General features: G+C 41.4%; 2 protein-coding genes across 2 annotated transcripts; both read left to right on the forward strand.

Moving 5' to 3' along the window:
• Nucleotides 1-3,642: 3,642 nt before the first annotated feature.
• Nucleotides 3,643-7,158, forward strand: LOC144526737 (angiopoietin-related protein 3-like). The gene is made up of 7 exons (XM_078264365.1): nt 3,643-4,149; nt 4,784-4,894; nt 5,366-5,486; nt 5,749-5,862; nt 6,219-6,314; nt 6,567-6,839; nt 6,947-7,158. Exons 1-7 carry the CDS (start codon nt 3,643-3,645, stop codon nt 7,156-7,158), a joined length of 1,434 nt encoding a protein of 477 aa, XP_078120491.1.
• A 3,583-nt stretch (nt 7,159-10,741) lies between these two features.
• LOC144526444 (phosphoglucomutase-1-like) lies at nt 10,742-16,991 on the forward strand. The gene is made up of 11 exons (XM_078263927.1): nt 10,742-10,999; nt 11,919-12,081; nt 12,347-12,493; nt 12,602-12,727; nt 14,006-14,196; nt 14,290-14,444; nt 14,644-14,759; nt 14,854-14,989; nt 15,611-15,794; nt 15,966-16,094; nt 16,819-16,991. Exons 1-11 carry the CDS (start codon nt 10,742-10,744, stop codon nt 16,906-16,908), a joined length of 1,695 nt encoding a protein of 564 aa, XP_078120053.1. The 3' UTR covers nt 16,909-16,991.
• Nucleotides 16,992-19,134: the final 2,143 nt, after the last annotated feature.

Genomic DNA, 19,134 nt, shown 5'->3' on the forward strand with positions numbered 1-19,134 from the left:
CATCTGATCTGAGGCCGTATGTTTTGGACACTCGGGTGAAGAGAGGGGTGGAGCTGTCAACCGATCACCATCTGGTGGTGAGTTGGGTCAGGGGGTGGGGGAAGACTCTGGACAGACCTGGTAAGCCCAAACGGGTAGTGCGGGTAAATTGGGAATGTCTGGAGGAGGCCCCTGTCCGACAGACTTTCAACTCACACCTCCGGCGGAGCTTTTCGTGCATCCCTGTGGAGGCTGGGGGCATTGAACACGAGTGGACAATGTTCAAAGTTTCCATTGCTGAAGCTGCGGCGAGGAGCTGTGGTCTTAGGGTCTTAGGTGCCTCAAGGGGCGGTAACCCACGAACACCGTGGTGGACACCGGTGGTCAGGGAAGCCGTCCGACTGAAGAAGGAGTCTTTCCGATATATGTTATCCCAGAGGACTCCGGAGGCAGTTGCAAGGTACCGAAGGGCCCGAAGGGCTGCAGCCTCTGCCGTGAAAGAGGCAAAGCAGAGCTATCAGAGCTGAGTAGGTAATAGGGCGGTGGAAGGAGCACTTTGAAGAACTCCTAAATCCAACTAATACGCCCTCTATGGTAGAGGCAGAGCTGGAGGATGATGGGGGATTGTCGTCAATTTCCCTGGTGGAAGTTGCTGAGGTAGTTAAACAACTCCACAGTGGCAAAGCCCCAGGGATTGATGAGATCCGTCCAGAAATGCTTAAAGCTCTGGGTGTGGAGGGGTTGTCTTGGTTGACACGCCTCTTCAACATTGCGTGGAAGTCTGGGATGGTGCCTAAGGAGTGGCAGACCGGGGTGGTGGTTCCCCTTTTTAAAAAGGGGGACCAGAGGGTGTGTGCCAATTACAGGGGTATCACACTTCTCAGCCTCCCCGGTAAAGTCTACTCCAAGGTGCTGGAAAGGAGGGTTCGATCGATAGTCAAAGGTTGAAGAGGAACAATGCGGATTCTGTCCTGGTCGTGGAACAACGGACCAGATCTTTACTCTCGCAAGGATCCTGGAGGGAGCCTGGGAGTATGCCCAACCAGTCTACATGTGTTTTGTGGATCTGGAGAAGGCGTATGACCGGGTGCCCCGGGAGATACTGTGGGAGGTGCTGCGGGAGTACGGGGTGAGGGGGTCCCTTCTCAGGGCCATCCAATCTCTGTACGACCATAGCGAGAGCTGTGTCTGGGTTCTCGGCAGTAAGTTGGACTCGTTTCAGGTGAGAGTTGGCCTCCGCCAGGGCTGCGCTTTGTCACCAATCCTATTTGTAGTATTTATGGACAGGATATCGAGGCGTAGTCAGGGTGGAGAGGGGTTGCAGTTCGGTGGGCTGGGGATCTCATCGCTGCTTTTTGCAGATGATGTGGTCCTGATGGCATCATCGGCCTGTGACCTTCAGCACTCACTGGATCGGTTCGCAGCCGAGTGTGAAGCGGCTGGGATGAGGATCAGCACCTCTAAATCGGAGGCCATGGTTCTCAGCAGGAAACCGATGGAGTGCCTTCTCCAGGTAGGGAATGAGTCCTTACCCCAAGTGAAGGAGTTCAAGTACCTTGGGGTCTTGTTCGCGAGTGAGGGAACAATGGAGCGGGAGATTGGTCGGAGAATCGGCGCAGCGGGTGCGGTATTACATTCAATTTATTGCACCGTTGTGACGAAAAGAGAGCTGAGCCAGAAGGCAAAGCTCTCAATCTGCCGGTCAGTTTTTGTTCCTACCCTCACCTATGGTCATGAAGGCTGGGTCATGACCGAAAGAACAAGATCCAGGGTACAAGCGGCCGAAATGGGTTTCCTCAGGAGGGTAGCTGGCGTCTCCCTTAGAGATAGGGTGAGAAGCTCAGTTATCCATGAGGAGCTCGGAGTAGAGCCACTGCTCCTTCGCGTCGAAAGGAGCCAGTTGAGGTGGTTCGGGCATCTGGTAAGGATGCCCCCTGGGCACCTCCCTAGGGAGATGTTCCAGGCACGTCCAGCTGGGAGGAGGCCTCGGGGAAGACCCAGGACTAGGTGGAGGGATTATATCTCCAACCTGGCCTGGGAACGCCTCGGGATCTCCCAGTCGGAGCTGGTTAATGTGGCTCGGGAAAGGGAAGTTTGGGGTCCCCTGCTGGAGCTGCTACCCCCGCGACCCAATACCAGATAAGCGGACGAAGATGGATGGATGGATGGATGTAGTATATAATATAAGCAGTATCTGTAATATAAATGCACTATACAACAATAATACTATGAAATGTATATAATAGAACTGGAAAGAATATCATAATCATGCATAATATAAATACAGTAGTAATATAGTTATTTAATATAATGATATAAGTAATATAATGCACTGTAACATATTGTTAGGTATGTTAGGCTACTACTTGTCTTAAGAAAATGCCTTGTGACCGAAACGTCGACCAAACAAATCAATGCAGAATCATACAAAAATAAGGCAGAACAGAAGTGTGTGCGGGAATTGACTTTTTCTCGTTGGAAATAGATTTGTGACAACAACCTATACTGCTACTCCCATAGTAATAATACAAAATAAAAGTTAGTTAAAAGTTATATATAATTGAGGGGTCAATGGTGAATCCCTGATGTTAAAAGTGTAGAAGGGGTTGTTTAGGATGGAGTTCAGTATCATCCTCACCTCTAGAGTAACCCTACAATAGAGTTGCTCTCATTTGGGAGAATTATGGATGTGGTATGAGTATCATTGCCCTATCCCCTTTTTTTATTTGTCACACACACACCCTTTAACTCCCAATGTGTGTGTCCCTTACTCTTTGAAGCTAGAGTGTGGCTGCTGTGTCACAGATTTCATAAGTGTGGGCCACTGTGCACCTATACATTTTACCTTCCAGAGAGCAGGGCCGCATGCTGAAGTCAGGGCTGTGGACTGTGTTTACTGTGTGCACACACTCATGCAACCCTGCTCTCATATGGGTAGTTAACATTTAACAGAAGAGAACGTGGGTCATCACTCTATGTGGATGGGTGGTTATATCTTACCTCATACTCCCACTTTTTGAAAGGGAGATTTATAGTGCAAACAATCCATGTTGCTTGATTTAATTTTGTTAGTAAGTCATATTTTTCAATCGATCCTATATGTAAACTGGGTCATCTTCCTGTTAAAAAATAAACCAGCCACACAACAAGACCAGCCCTGGCCTGCAGCACAGGTTACTAAAGGTCAGTTGAAAACACTACCGTAATCACACTGTCCTGGCTGAGAGGAAAATCTCTTGAGTTTAGAGTAATTTATTATAAATAACAAACATTATTATTATTGTTTAACAACTCCAGTGTAATGCATGATACATTTAACAACATTCAAGTATGTTGTCAAATCATTAACTTTCCTTTTTGATGAATGATGACTAAATATTAAACTGATACCCATGATATCAAAACAAAGTATTAGGTCGGAAAGAAACATATTTTCAATTGCTTTGTATGCCTGGCACATATTGCAGAACAATAAAGTTGACTTGACTACATCATCCATGCAGATATTGTTCAGATGAACAGGTTAATCATTGACCTGATTCCAGACAGTGTGTATAAAGCCCAGGATCCTCACTGTTTGTCCGGTCACAGCTGAGGGAGAGGGCTGTCAGTTGTTCACCTAACATCACCGACACACAGCTGGAGAAGCAGCTTGACAACAAAATGAGAATTACACTAATTCCCTTATTGTTGGCCCTGGCTGCTGCCTGTGGGCCTGCCCTCTGTGGCAACGAGGAGCAGCCTGTCCCCCAGCCCGAGGCCCCGGTTGGAACCCGCTCCCGCTTTGCTGCTCTGGACGATGTGCGCCTTCTGGCGAACGGCCTCCTTCAGCTGGGTCAGAGCCTGCGGGAGTTTGTGCACAAGACAAAGGGACAGATAAATGACATCCTCCAGAAGCTTAACATCTTTGACCATTCGTTTTACCAGCTATCAGTGCTCGCCAGTAAAATTAAAGAGGAAGAAGAGGAGCTGAAGAAGACCACCGTGGTACTGAAGGCTAACAGTGAAGAGATCAAGGGCCTGTCTGTTGAGATTAGCTCCAAAGTGGACAGCATCCTGCAGGAGAAGAATCGGTTACACAACAAGGTGGATGGGATGGAGGAGAAGCTGCGCAGCCTGACACATGGCCTGGTGACGAGCAAACAAGTGGGAGAGATCAATAGTCTCAAGGTGAGTCACCTGTTTTTATTAAGCATGGTGTCTTGTTGCTGAGGTGAAAACACCCTTTGAAAGATCATTTAGATACAACACTAAAACCTTGTCCCATGAACCCCTTCTGGGTGGGATGGCAACTTTTCTAAAGAAGAAATAAGAAGAGTAAAAAAAACTTTTTTGAAGCCAACAAAAATATCCTACTAATGATTGGAAATATATATGGAGACGAGCTTTGAACAAAGTGTCAGGACATATATTTTTTTGAATGACACTATTATTAAGAAGTAGCATGTATTTTCGTCCTTAACTATGCTTTATTTCGGGTTCCCGGATAGCTCAGTTGGTAGAGCGGGGGCCCATCTATAGTGGTTTACTCCTCAATGCAGAGGACCAGGGTTCAAGTCCAATCTACAGCCCTTTGCTGCATGTCATTCCCCCTCTCTCCCCTTTCATGTCTTGAGCTGTTCTGTCAAATAAAGGCCTAAAAATGCCCAAGAAACTAAATAAAGAAAGAAAACTTTTTTTTTGCATTTGTTCACCCAATGTATGACTGCTATAATACAGACGCTGAGTATTATGCATGATATTAACAATTAAATAACACCATTCTTTAACAGTTCCCATGATTTCAACTTTCTTCCCTTATCAGGAGTTGATCCACAGCCAGGAGCAGAGCATTACGGAGCTGTTGAAGGCTATGAGGGAGCAGAGTGACCAGCTCAACCACCAAAGGATTATGATCAAGACTCTGGAGGAAAAGGTAATGGACGGAGAGGCACGTGATGTCATCCATATCACTCTATCGCATTAGAATCAAAATCAGAAAAAGGTTTATTGCCACAATAAGTACACTTATGTGGAATTTGCCTTGGTGAATGGTGCAAACATAAACAAACAAAGATATTAAACATTAATATGAAATAAACAATAAATACAGAAAACAAATATATACATACAATATAACTGTTGCATAAGAAGGAGCTGTCCATGTTTTAATAATCTCAGCCAGGGCCTCAGTGCTATAATACATTAGCATTTAGCATTTTCAAAATTCAAAATGTATATTGTTGCTATAAAATATCTCAAACACTTTGGAACATTTCTACTTTTGCAGAATAACAACCTAAAGATTTTTAATGTGTGGATTGCTATTTCATCCTCGGTATTTCTGCATGGTCAGTCTGAGGATTATATCTGTAAACCAAAGTTTTACCATAACTACTTTCCCCAGCTTGCAGTCAACACATTGACCCAGGAGACCATTGAGAGGATGCCTGAAATCCTGAACAGCGAAGCACCAACACTCACCCCTCATCTGACCTCAAGCTCTAACAGCACCACCGACATTATGAGTAAGATATATAATAAAAATGTTGAAACTGATATTCAGATTAGGTATCTTTAATTTGTCATACGTTATATATTAACTCTTACCTGCCTGGTACATTCACAGTTTCAGATCTTGCACACATTATTTCTGCTAATGCAGCTGATATGGACTGTTGACTGTCTGGTCTAAAGTGCACTTCCACTTCTCTGCTCCAGATTACTACTTTACAGCTAATCTTTATGTATGGATTTTTGACATTATGTTTGTGACTTTTTTTTAAATAGATTTGCCATCAGACTGCAGTGACCTGTTCAACAGAGGGGAAGGAGTCAGCGGCGTCTATGCCATCAGACCCACCGGAACAGAGCCCTTCATGGCCTTTTGTGACATGAGCAAAAGTACTGTACTGTCCAACAAACATTTAACTTTACCACAGCACTAGTTTTTATTTATTTATTAAAGATGACATTTTAATCGTTGTTTAGTCTTTGTTGAGACTATCTTTTATCTTACTTAAAGGTGTAATCTTTTCCTAAGAATTTCTAAAACGTTTAAAGGCTATTTGAATCCAGTGCAGGACTCCGCCACTAACAATTAAAACGTATACAAATATAAATAATTACAGTATTTAAAAACATTAAATAGGAAATGCTGAAAAAAATGTCGACCGTATCAGTATTAAACTAAGGGATTCAGTTTGAAGGATTATAACTTTAAATTAAGACATCAGTTTTTTCTATTTAATCCGTTTTAGATCATGGAGCAACAGTCATTCAGCGAAGGAGGGATGGTTCAGTGAATTTTGATCAAATCTGGGACAAGTATGAAAATGGGTTTGGAGATTTTCAAGGTGAGAGATGCTATTCCCTTCTCGGGACTCTTAAGCGCAATTACCCATTTAACATTGGAAAATTCATTCTCAACTGCCAAATTTTAAATTACTTGGCGTATATATTACGATTATAACATTTGCAATTGTATAACCTCTGTAAGCAAAAGTATGCCTGCACCTCTGTATGTAAGTTGTTGTGCATCACTTATTTATCAAAGATGCTTATTAAATCATGTCAGCTCTGACCACTTAATGATGTCTGTCTAACAGGGGAGTTTTGGCTTGGTCTCAGGAAGATCCACGCTCTAGCCGCTCAGGGAAACTCTGTCCTTTGCATCCAGCTGGAAGACTGGAAACAGGGCAGGCACTTCATTGAATACAGATTTTACCTTAATGGTTTTGAGAGCAACTACACCATTCATCTCACGCATCTGTCAGGAGATTTCGCAGACCCCATGAGCAACCACACAGGCATGATGTTCTCCACCAAGGACAGGGACAATGACAACCACCAGGACTCCAACTGTGCCCACATCTACACAGGTACAGCAGGTGCACATGTAGTAGACATGTCCTCATGTGATGCAAAGAGGGAGATTAATGAATACTTGTCATCCAATATCATTTGCACAACATGTAATTTCTTCTAGGTGGATGGTGGTTCAATGCCTGCGGAGAGACCAATCTGAATGGGAGATATTTCCACATGAGACCTAAGGGGCGCTCAGAGAGAAGGAGAGGGATTCAATGGAGGCCGGGCCAAAAGGCTTCTTACTCCCTCAAGCTCACTCAGATCTCTGTACACCCTATGGCTTCCCCCAGCACCACCTCCTCCACTTCAGCCTCATCTGAGTCTTTCTGAGATCCAGCACCAGAATTCTCCAGTGAAATTTGCATTTAACAGTGGCCTCTTCAGGAGAGACTTGGAAATGTTTCCTTTGGGCCAGCCATAGTTTAAGAAGGCTTACGCCAGCTACACACTGGATGCGTGGCGTGAGCGTGGCGTTTCTGTTGCGTGTCAGTTGCGTGGCAGCTGCGTGGCGTTTTCTATGTCTTTGCACACCAGAAACGTGCCTGCTGCGGTGCTGCTGCTAGCCTTGTCTGTACACATGTATGTTTCCCATTGATAAACTGCACTCAAGCAGTAGTATACTTCATGTTAAACATAAATATATACTGATTTGATTACAGCAAAGACAACATCGGCAGTATTGACGGCAAAATAGGCTACAGAATATTTTGTTCTGTATTGACAGGTGCAATATTTGAAAATCGATAATTATTTATTATTATTTTTTAAATTACATTTATATCTGCATTTATGTCAAAACCTAGAGACTTTCAAACATCAAAATGTCATTTATGAAATGTATTTGTGTCAAAATGACATATAAACATCTATTCCTATTCTATTTTGCCTGGAAACGCTTCCAACACGCTTGCGTGTCGCGTGAAAAATAGGCGTCGGTCCTATTTAAAGGTAAAGGTACTTTATTGTCACATACACATACATGTGTATGTACATGCGAAATTCATTCTCGGCATTTAACCCATCCCTCAAGGGAACAGTGGGCAGCCATTTACAGCGCCCAGGGACCAACTCCAGATCTGAGCCAGTGCCTTGATCAAGGGCACTGACTGGAGAACCTAGTACATGTTTTTTGAAACCCACGCAAACATGGGGAGAACATACAAACTCCACACAGAAAGGCCCAGAACGACCTGGAACAAAACCCAGAACCTTCTTGCTGTGAGGCCACAGTGCTAACCATTGGGCCACCATACTCGAGCCGCGCCTGAGACGTGCATGTCACGCAGGCAGTGTGCAAGCTCTAATCTGTTAACATCGGAGCTGAAATAAAAAAGGACACGCCACGCAGCTGACACGCTCACGCCACGCATCCAGTGTGTGGCTGGCCTTAAAATTCTGAGTGCTGTTGTGTGCTAAACTGAGAAAGCCAAAAGAATGTATTACTGCCTAAAACCAGGGTAATCTCTAATTTAATAGAACAATTGTATTGTGAAATCTGAAATACACTGAAATGCAGTTAGCATGCAATATATCTTACTATATCACTCACTGTATCTCAGAGGTCAAACGTTATGGAGAAGAAATTAAAACATACAGCTATATGTGAGCAGTTTTTGTATTGGGTCACAGTGACTGTCAGTATACAGCAGTGGTTCCCAACTCTTGAAGGAGTCACAAGCTACATCTAAGGACTCGGGAGAGAATTAACAGCATACTAAAGACATAGTTCTTCTACACAATGGACCTTTCTGACTTGACAGGCTGGATTTTGGATTTTTTTGCATTTTATTTAAAAAATGCACTTAAATAATGAATCCATTATAATTGCTAAGAGCTCACAATAGTTGCTGATTTGTCAACAAATGGTTTCAATTCACTTAAAGGGGCTGTACTCAATATTCTTATAAATGTAGCAGTAAACAACTATTTGCTATAGAGAGATATGGTGGGGAAATGGTGTCCTGAGCAGAGAATGAAGTCACACTCTCTCTATGTGTGTTGTAATCATAGACTGTAATAATAATTACGTAGCATCAGTGATGTCACCGATTGGATTGTAGACTACTGTTTTGGAGCCTCCAGTTTGGCAGTTTGGCCGTCGCCATCTTGTTTTTTTGAAACCGGAGGTGACGATTTTTGGACGAGAGGGTGGAGCTGGGGAGGATGACACACGCAGCCAAGCCAGTGTTGTTTATGGTTACAATGGCACTGCGCTAAGCCAGATGCTAAAGAGGGAAAGTTGTCAATTTTCAACCAGCTAAAGCGAGTCAACCAGCTAAAGCAAGTCATCCAGTGGACTTGTCCCGTTGGGTAAACACGGACCTTCGGGTACTGGCGCCATTTATCTGCATGTACGGCAGTACAGAAAATCGGCAGACTTTCCCTAAATTTACCAGTTAACGCTAGCGCTAGTTAGCTAGCCTTGATTTACAAGGTGCAACTGAATGCTGAACAAGACATATAGGCAACCAAAATGTCCCTATTAACATCGATGAAGTGAATTTTTACAGTCTATTGTGTCTATTTTGATAGCTGCTCCATCTGTGAATTCATGTTAGTGCATGTGAGTGCCTTGTGCATTGGTATCTGACGCAGAGGGAAGTGACAAAGCAAAGCGACAAGTTGGGGAACGGTCTGTGAGAGCCGCGTGGAGACAATCCCAGAACACTTTTTTAGTACAGTAGCCTACCTTTAAATGTAATGATCTGAAAATCATTGATGGAGCAGCTTACAACTCACTGCCATCTGTAATGAGTAACAAGGCATCCTTAGTAAATATTGCTTCATCTTTATAAGGCAACAAACCACTGCTATAGATAACACTCATTACCTTACATACTCTATTTTTGATATATTTGCTATGTTTTATTAATTTAAATAAATAAAAGTGTGGATATCCGTACCTGAAAACATAATGAAAACCCTGATCAAACCTAACTGAACTCATAATGTCCTGTTTGTTATTAAAGACTGTAGATTGATTGCGGTCCTGACATTGGTCAGGCACAGCATGGTCTTGCTATGTCAACAGAGATTTGGCCCAGAGTAATGTAATCCTTGAACTAAACCAACTTTTTTATGCCCAAGTCTAGTAAATGAATGACTAATGCATGTTCATGCTATTACTATGTACTATTGCACTGGTAGGTTGTGATGCCACACTCTTTCGTACTGTTTGTTGAATCCCTAAATAAACTTAAGAGGGCAGTGTTGGTCTGTCTCATGCATGTATCTCCCACTCTGATTTAATTGCACTGCATGTATAATTAGATTTGACAAATTATATTTGTTTTGTAAACAGACACTGTCTTAAAACCACATCTACAAACTATGTGCATCTAATAACCTGATTGCTCCTCTCACACTCTGTTTACACACTCAGCTTTAAGAAAGGGTAAATATCCCCTCCTAAAAGAGAGCTTAGTACCTCTCTGCTAAGAGATTTCATCCTTTATCTTAGCAAAGCTGCACCCGTTAACAGATGGACAAATAGCTCCTAAATCACCTCAGTACTTCCACCCAGACACACCCAAACAAACACACACACACACACACACACACACACACACACACACACACACACACACACACACACACACACACACACATACACTTCTTTGTGACTGGGCCTGCAGCCTTGACAGTGATCTCCTTGCACATGTGTGAAGCAGCGTTTTTAGTTACTCCCCCTACCTCTGCACACACATTAGTTTGAAAGGTTATTTTGGGCTTCAGAAGCCACTGTAACCCTGTGCTTCCAGTGAAATAACAGGCGGAGTCTAGATTATACCCTTCCATTCTGCCCCTGTGTACGGTTCCCCATGTCAACTGACAGGGGGTTTCCCTCTATATAATAGGTTCTCTACTGGGCTCTCAAAGCTGTTGCATTAGATTGGATTCTCATTTTGTAACAATGGACAACAGTCCTCTGCAGGTGTTGACTGTCCCCACAGCTCCCTACCCTGACCAGAGACCCGGTACCAGCGGTCTGAAGAAAAAGGTCTATGTATTCCAATCTAGGAGGAACTACCTGCACAACTTTATCCAGAGTATCTTCTCCTCTATTGACCTACGTGACCGCCAGGGATCAACAGTGGTGGTAGGGGGAGACGGTCGCTTTTTCAACCGAACAGCTATTGAGGTCATTGTGCAGATGGCAGCTGCCAACGGGGTCAGTGTCAACGTTTGTGTGTGTGTGTGTGTGTGTGTGTGTGTGTGTGTGTGTGTGTGTGTGTGTGTGTGTGTGTGTGTGTGTGTGTGTGTGCGTGCGTGCATGTGTGCTTGCATACTATGTGGGTTTGTTTCTGTGCTTGCTGGGAAGTGTGTGTTTGTGTGAGAACATATGTCACCTGTTATTGTTCCTTAGATGTACCAGCCTTATGTCTTATTAGTATTCCATTTTCAGCCTTTGACACATGGTGGTATTTATAGAAAAATAATAATTAATTGAATTGTTTTAAAGTTCCCATATTGTAAAAAGTAAGTGCTATGTTGACTTTGCAGTAATGTATTTTTCATAATAGTTATTATTATATTATAATTAAACTAAACTATAAACTATTATAATTGTAATAGTTACAATTGTAATTTGCAGCCACTTTTGATGCTATTATCAATTTAAAACATGATATAAATGGCCAGTATTTGTAAGTCACAATCAATGCAAGACAGTGAGAGAAGACAGTATAATGCAGTACAACAGTAGTACAATGTACAACTCTGAGAAATGAAAGGATATCCTTGCTGTAACTGGAGCTCCTGCAGCTTCTGCAGCTCGCACCAGTAATGAGCTCTCCATGGCCCCAGAGTTTAAATTACATAACATTTGAGATTCTGATGCTTTCTTCATAGGATGGTTAGAGGGATTTAAAATACACTTGCACATAATATAACTTGCTCTTGATGTGCCATAATAACTGTCGTCCATTAACTGAAAGTCTAGTCCCAATTACTTTGAGAAGGAAGCATGCACACACCAAACCTGATATTCAGTGTTAATCTCTCCCTTCCCCCACTCAGATAAATTAGGATTCACACTTATGCCAGCCAACTCACACACACACACACACACCTGTGTGACATTTTCTCAGGTGGGTCGTATGATCATTGGACACCACGGGATAATGTCCACACCAGCCATCTCCTGTGTAATCAGGAAATACAAAGCCATCGGTGGCATCATCCTCACTGCCAGCCACAACCCTGGTGGACCTGATGGAGACTTTGGCATTAAGTTCAATACTGCAAATGGAGGTATGGTAACTTGAGAGGAGGAAGCATGCAGGGGCATCGGCCAAGTGAAAAATAGTGTTATGAGAGGCTGTATGAGGCCTCATTCAGATATGTGGCACAGACAGTACTGAGATCAAGTTTGAGACTTTGTCTGCATGGACAAAATAAATACCAATAAATATTCTAAACATCCCTCAATATTATAACCAGTATCAGTGGTGGTAGCTGTGGTTCTATAATACACCAAATGTCAAATGTAATATTAGAGATTTTTTACTGAATCCAGGCCCAGCCAAGGAGGCTGTCACAAACAAGATCTATCAGATCAGCAGGACCATTGAGGAGTTTGCCATCTGCCCTGGAATACAAGTGGATCTGACAACCCTGGGCAAACAGATGTTTGATCTGGAGAACAAGTTCAAACCCTTCACAGGTGAAGTGCAGCTTTAGTCTGTCATCTATCACCTCAAATTATGAGAAGATTTTGATGAAATCAAAGATTAAAAATACGTGTTTGTTTCTTGTTTGTGGGTGTATCCAGTGGAAATTGTAGACTCTGTGGAATCCTATGCTAACTTGTTGAGGAACATCTTTGACTTTGCTGCTCTGAAGGAGATTCTATCTGGTGAAAACCACATCAAGATAAGACTAGATGCCATGCATGGAGGTGAGAGGATATTTACCAAGAGCATGTAATCTCATCTATAGATTCTCTTTTACTCTGAAAGCAAATGACAGAAAGATTATCATGTCAAAACATACACATTTAGCTCTAAAATATGTTTAACTATATTGGTTTGAATACAGTACAAAAGTACAAGTAAAGTAAAAGTACTCATTATGCAGAGAAAAAAAACACGTTAAGTGTTATTATATTATTGGATTGTTATTACTAATGTTATTTTACTATTGTATATATAAATATAAATGTAGTGGGGTATAAAGTGTAATATTTCCCTCTGAAATGTAGTGTGGTAAAAGTGTAAAGTAGCATAAAATGGGAATACTCAAGTAAAGTACAAGTACCTCAAAAGTGTACTTAAATTGCAATACTTGAGTTAATGTATTTAGTTTCTTTCCACCACTGACCACAGGGCAAAGTATTTAGATTCATGGAGTCCAGTGACTCACCACTGAGTCATGGGTTCTCAGGAAAAACAACATAATGCTCATGTTCCCTAAATGTTTGCTTAAGGTCAAATATTCTCACATGTCGAGTACACCAGCCGTCAATCAGTACAGTACAGTACAGTTTGTCCTCTCAGTCACTACAACATATACACAACAATTGCATAATGTTTTAATGATTTGTATATAAAAATTAATAAAGGGTTTTTCTAGGCTTCGATATAGCTTTAGAGAGGTGGCATGGGGTTATAGGAACTGTCGACTTTGGATTGATTCATAATGATCAGGTTACTAAAGCTATTTAAAGCGTCCCTAAACACTGAAACTGAAACTAATTGGTGCCCACATCCCTCTCCCCACACTTTAACAGAAAGACATGAGTCACCTATTGTTATTTATAGGGTGTACATTTTGACAAGATACCACACCCCTATCACTATAGCCCCGGCTTTTTTAATTTCAATCACTTTCAAAACATAAATGCATTACTAATTAGCACGTTATACCTAATTTTCTATCTTTATGCTAAGCTAAACTAACCGGCTGCTAGTAGTAGCTTCATATATACCGTTCAAATATGAGAGTGGTATCAATCTTCTCATAGAACTCTTGGCAAGAGAGCGAATAAGTGTATTTCCCAATATGTTGAATTGTTGCTTTAACCCGGAGCAACACAAGCTGAGGTTTTTTCGTTGTTGCTTTTTTAGTAGGTCTCTTTCTACTTTATACGACACTATATTGGACTTCAGTAGTTCATCATTGTCTTTATACCAGTCTTCCCTCATCACTGTCTCTGTCACCTCTGTGTGCTCCCCAGTGGTAGGACCATATGTGAGGAGAATCCTCTGTGAGGAGCTGGGCTGCCCTATCAATTCTGCTGTCAACTGTGTCCCATTGGAGGACTTTGGGGGTCAACACCCAGATCCTAACCTCACCTATGCTGCAGATCTGGTTGACAGCATGAAAGAAGGACAGTATGATTTTGGTGCAGCATTCGATGGTGATGGGGTGCGTGTCCTATTGCTTATCTATTTCTTTAGATCTTCTAAAATAAAATAAAACTTCTAACTTCTAACCTCGGTCTGTCTGTCGGCTTTCTAGGACCGTAACATGATCCTTGGTAAACACGGCTTCTTCGTCACCCCACCTGACTCTGTGGCTGTGATTGCTGACAACATCTTCTGCATCCCATACTTCCAGCATACAGGGGTGAGAGGCTTCGCCCGCAGCATGCCCACAAGCGCAGCCTTAGACAGGTAAAAATACAGCCTGGCTTTCACATCACTGCCAAAACCAGTGAGACAGTGATTTCCCTAGTTAAAACGTACAGTACTTTTAGTGCAGATAGATTTGAATAAGTCATAAAATCATTGCATGTAACAGTCAAATTGTGTTGTGTCAATGGTTAACTGTGCTTTCTGAGAATACTCTTTCATTCTCTTGTATTTCCTGCAGAGTAGCCAAGGCAACAAAAATAGAATTATATGAAACTCCCACTGGGTGGAAGTTCTTTGGGAACCTGATGGATGCAGGCAGACTGTCTTTGTGTGGAGAGGAAAGCTTTGGTACAGGTACTTAATCTCTCCAGCATGTTATTAGATCCATAGATGCTCCATTTCAATTGAAATAATGTGTGAATTCTCGTAATTTCATTTCCTCTTTCAGGTGGAGACCATATTCGTGAGAAGGATGGGCTTTGGGCCGTGCTGGCATGGCTGTCCATCCTGGCCACTAGAAGGCAGAGTGTGGAGAATATTCTAAAGGACCACTGGCTAAAATATGGAAGAAACTACTTCACCAGGTGAGATGTGACCCACCTCTGTTGTTTGTTTTTCTGTCTGTATTCAGAGGTGTACTCCATCATCCATCAAAAGCTACCAAAAGCAACAGCAAAAGTTAAAAAAGAACAAGTGAGAATCAGTGCTTGAATTATTTCTAAGTAGGAATGAGGTACATTATTTATCTGAAATAGATAAAAGTTGAGCTGATTATTAAGATACATGTTACATATACATATATACATACAGGACATGACTGACATCTAGTGGTACATATATCCCATTACGTATTCTTTCTAGCCATGCACTGACAAGTGAATTACAGTAAAATGTAAAATGATAATGCCAAGGAATTACCATCCAGTGTTTCCCTAAATGCTTAATCTACCTATGTTGACATCAGTACTCACTGTAACCACATCAGCTTCAGGCTCATATCTGTCTATTGAATAAAAGAAAAGAAAAAAATACACAACCATTTAGTTGTCCACTGTAATTGCTGACTTACAGTGGTTACAAATAATGGTAAAAACCCTTCATTAGCAATTTTTTGACTGTTTACACCTAAATCATGAAATAATATACTTACATAAAATGTACAACAATAAAGCACTTATGTTATTAATAGCTGCTTTTTTGTCCAGATATGACTATGAGAACATAGACATAGATGTAGCCTGTGAGATGATGGAGGATTTGGAGATTCTGATCGCCGGAAAGTCCTTCGTGAAGCAGAGATTTGCTGTGGAGGACAAGATCTACCAAGTGGAAAAAGCAGACAACTTTGAGTACACAGACCCGGTAGACAGCACCATCTCCAGGAACCAGGTAAACACTGAGCTTGTATTCCTATAATGCTGAAGTTTTCATGTGTACAGATACTGGATGTAGCCAGTGGTCACAATAGGTATCCGGACTCTTCTTGCATTGGAGCTACTCAGTTGTGCTTGCTAATTCTAAAAGCTTCACAAAGTCTGTACTGGGCTGTTTTCACTGCAGGGTCTGCGGATAATCTTCTCTGATGGTTCTCGAATCATCTACAGACTCAGTGGGACAGGTAGTGATGGGGCGACAGTTCGGATCTACATAGACAGCTATGAGAAGGAGCAAATCTTTGAAGACACGCAGGTAAAATATATATTCCGAAGATTTCAGGACTAATTTTGCCAAATAGTCCACAATACTGAAAAACAGAAAGTCTTGTAATTTGCATGAACATATATTTTTGCACTATATGAAGTGTTGATAGTGCTGTGTGGTTGAGAGGAACAGGACAGGCATAACCTCACATATCAGGCCCTAATGTTTTCATTAAAATACTTGATCAGGACATATCATGAAAAACTCACTTTTCAAGTGCTTGTGCACATACATTTAAGTATCAGGAGTGCCTACCAACCCACAAACTGTGAAATAAGACATGCAGTCATTTTTTGTGGGCTGCCTAGATCAGAAAACCAGTCAGATTTGGCTCCCCTTCCCATGTCACATGCAGGCTCATTAGAATATACCACCTGCTAGTATCTCCAGGGTGAATATACAGGTATATTCAGATAGACAGTATGAAAAAAAGAATGTGTTTTTTTAACACAAAATCATGTAAATATGTTCAAGTACAAACTAAAAATACAAGTATGAACCTGTAAATGAGCATGGTATGTCTCCTTTAATGTATCAACCATAAATATTAAGGAAAAATATCTGAATTTGAACATAAAAACATGAATAAAATTGTTGCAACAGTTTTAAATAGTATGCCTGCTTATAGTTAAATATTAATAAGGAAATGCACCAGTGGCATCTGGCAGCCAGATGCTTCAGTCTCTGACCATATCATCCTTGTCTGGAATAGGTGATGCTGGCACCCCTGGCAACCATCGCTCTGAAGATTTCCCAGCTCCATCACAGGACAGGTCGAAGTGGCCCATCAGTCATCACATGATTCCTCCCATATGTTGCTCCATCATTGCTTAAGTAATCTCCTTTTTGTTTTTCTTTCCAGATTTTTGTACAAACTGAGCTTCAATTCCAATTGTAGCTGCACTAGCCTAGTTTGCATTTTAGGCTAAAATATATTCAGTGATTTTATCTGCTTTTTATTTTTTGGGTCATGTGTGGCATGTGCGTCTTTTGCATAGCAGCAAACAGACTATGCATTCTGGTCTTGTCAATGTTTTTAAACTGTCAATTTCACTTTTGTTATCTGTAATTGTTCCAAATGTAATTTAAATCATTTAGTCACTGGCAAAAAGCAGCAGGGTTTAGCAGTCCTAGTGATCAAAGCTCTGAAATTCTGTCATAACACTGCGTATTGTCACATTGTTCTGACTGTGCACACTCGGGATGTCTGCTTCATGGTTGAAGTTAGCTTCAGGTTTATTAGGAAAATAATAAGAAAGTAACCGTTTCTCACATGAATAACATTTCCTCATGCACCCAGTGCTCATTCCTAAAGTAAAAAACTGTGTGTTTCCTGCAATGAAGCCTCACATTATTTGGATCATCTGTACTCCTTCATTCAGGAAAATTAAAACTCATCAGCGAATAAAAATCTGAAATTGCAGTCGAGTGCTTGGTGCTGAAGGATGAGCAACAACAATATACCTGCTCGCTCAAGTGTAGACACAAACTTTCCATATCAGGAGTAACTGTTCTGAAATTACAACAAAGCAACATTAGAATATTGTGATCTTAGATTAAACATTATTCCCTTTAACCCCATGTGGAGTTGGTTAGATATTTTTACCATTACTAAACCTTTTTTTCTGCAGGAAACATGTATAAGAGACTTATCCAGCTCTGGCGGCTACATGACATCCATCTGGACAGCAGCAACATCAGTCTGCTAACATCTGGTCCAGCTCTGTGATCACACATGCCCTTTGAAGTACTGTACCTTTCTCCTGGTTTCATCTGCATATTACACTGATGCTGAAGCCCAACAAGAAGGAGACACACTGAGTTTCGCTCTGGTTCCTTTGAGTTAATCTTATTGTGGGTTCTATTTGCACTAAATAATGTTGTCCACTCTTATCCCAATGAAGTCTTTTAGCGGCAGGGGTGTGAGGCAGACGGACCGGGGTTTGGGTTAGCCCAGCGCTGCTGACGTGGTCAAAACTATTTTACTAAAAATAAACCTTATAACGTTACCGTGCGGTTTAGCAACCAAGCATTAGCATAAGCAACGTAGCACATTGTAGTAATCTATTCATATCATATCATATCATTGTAGTGGATCTATATTGAAATATCACATCAATAAATTAGGTCTCTACTGTACTGTGTTGCAATGTGACATGTAATTAATGAAAAAATGATGCTGTATGGCAGAAAAAATTATGCTGTTACTGAGTATAATTATATTACATTGTATGATTTACAGTTACTCTCTAACGTAACATGTAGTGTTTCGGGGTGTTTCCCGTGTATTGCCGGAAGTTAGAGCAACTAGAGGGGTCAAAGGTTATATGACGTCATTGATAGGCAAGCAAATGACACGCTCCATGTCACTGATTAAAATGACAGATTTCTCTGGGTTTGAACATTGTTGTAAACATATTGGGAAAATGTAAGTACACAACAGAAAAATATAATACATATCATAGGTATAGTCGTTTTTAGACATTTTAATGCAGAAATATTACATATTATATCTTTAAGTAAAAATAGGAATACAACAGTGTGAAAATACTCCATTACAAGTAAAAGTCCTGCTTTCAAAGTGTTAGTTAAAGGGGTGGTTCAGAATTTTGAACATAAGACCTTATTTCCAAGTTAGCCAGTGTGTTATTTATCAGTGGAGACCATTTTCAACACTTTTCATCCAGTCCTTCCAGTTGCAGAGTATGCTGGTGCTAGGCTAGCGCAAGTCAACAGTATCTGCTAGCCTGCCATTAAAAACAGTCTTACCCACGCCACAGTACACCAAAGGCAAATAAATTATAACGCCAGACTATTGATGTAAATGTCTGTTGATAGAATAATGTTAGAAATAAAACTACTCTTGCATCGCATTACAATAGTTATACTTTGTTCCCTGTAGTTGGTAGCACAGGCTACAGCAGCGGCGGAGTGATATTACCTAGGCAACCGAGAAAGCCAGTTCACATGACAATCACGCAAGTTTATTTACCTCCTGCCAGGCTATAACATGTAAAATGTCCGAGTT

The sequence above is a fragment of the Sander vitreus genome, chromosome 12 (assembly GCF_031162955.1).
Source record: "Sander vitreus isolate 19-12246 chromosome 12, sanVit1, whole genome shotgun sequence".
NCBI classification, from domain to species: domain Eukaryota; kingdom Metazoa; phylum Chordata; class Actinopteri; order Perciformes; family Percidae; genus Sander; species Sander vitreus.

Coding starts and splice junctions, on each gene's coding strand:
- LOC144526737 (XM_078264365.1), top strand. CDS start 3,643: ATGAGAATTACACTAATTCCCTTATTGTTGGCCCTGGCTGCTGCCTGT. Junction 5,863..6,218: donor CTTTTGTGACATGAGCAAAA/GTACTGTACTGT, acceptor AATCCGTTTTAG/ATCATGGAGCAACAGTCATT. Junction 6,315..6,566: donor TGGGTTTGGAGATTTTCAAG/GTGAGAGATGCT, acceptor TCTGTCTAACAG/GGGAGTTTTGGCTTGGTCTC.
- LOC144526444 (XM_078263927.1), top strand. CDS start 10,742: ATGGACAACAGTCCTCTGCAGGTGTTGACTGTCCCCACAGCTCCCTAC. Junction 14,760..14,853: donor AGAGGAAAGCTTTGGTACAG/GTACTTAATCTC, acceptor TTCCTCTTTCAG/GTGGAGACCATATTCGTGAG. Junction 15,795..15,965: donor GCACCATCTCCAGGAACCAG/GTAAACACTGAG, acceptor TTTTCACTGCAG/GGTCTGCGGATAATCTTCTC.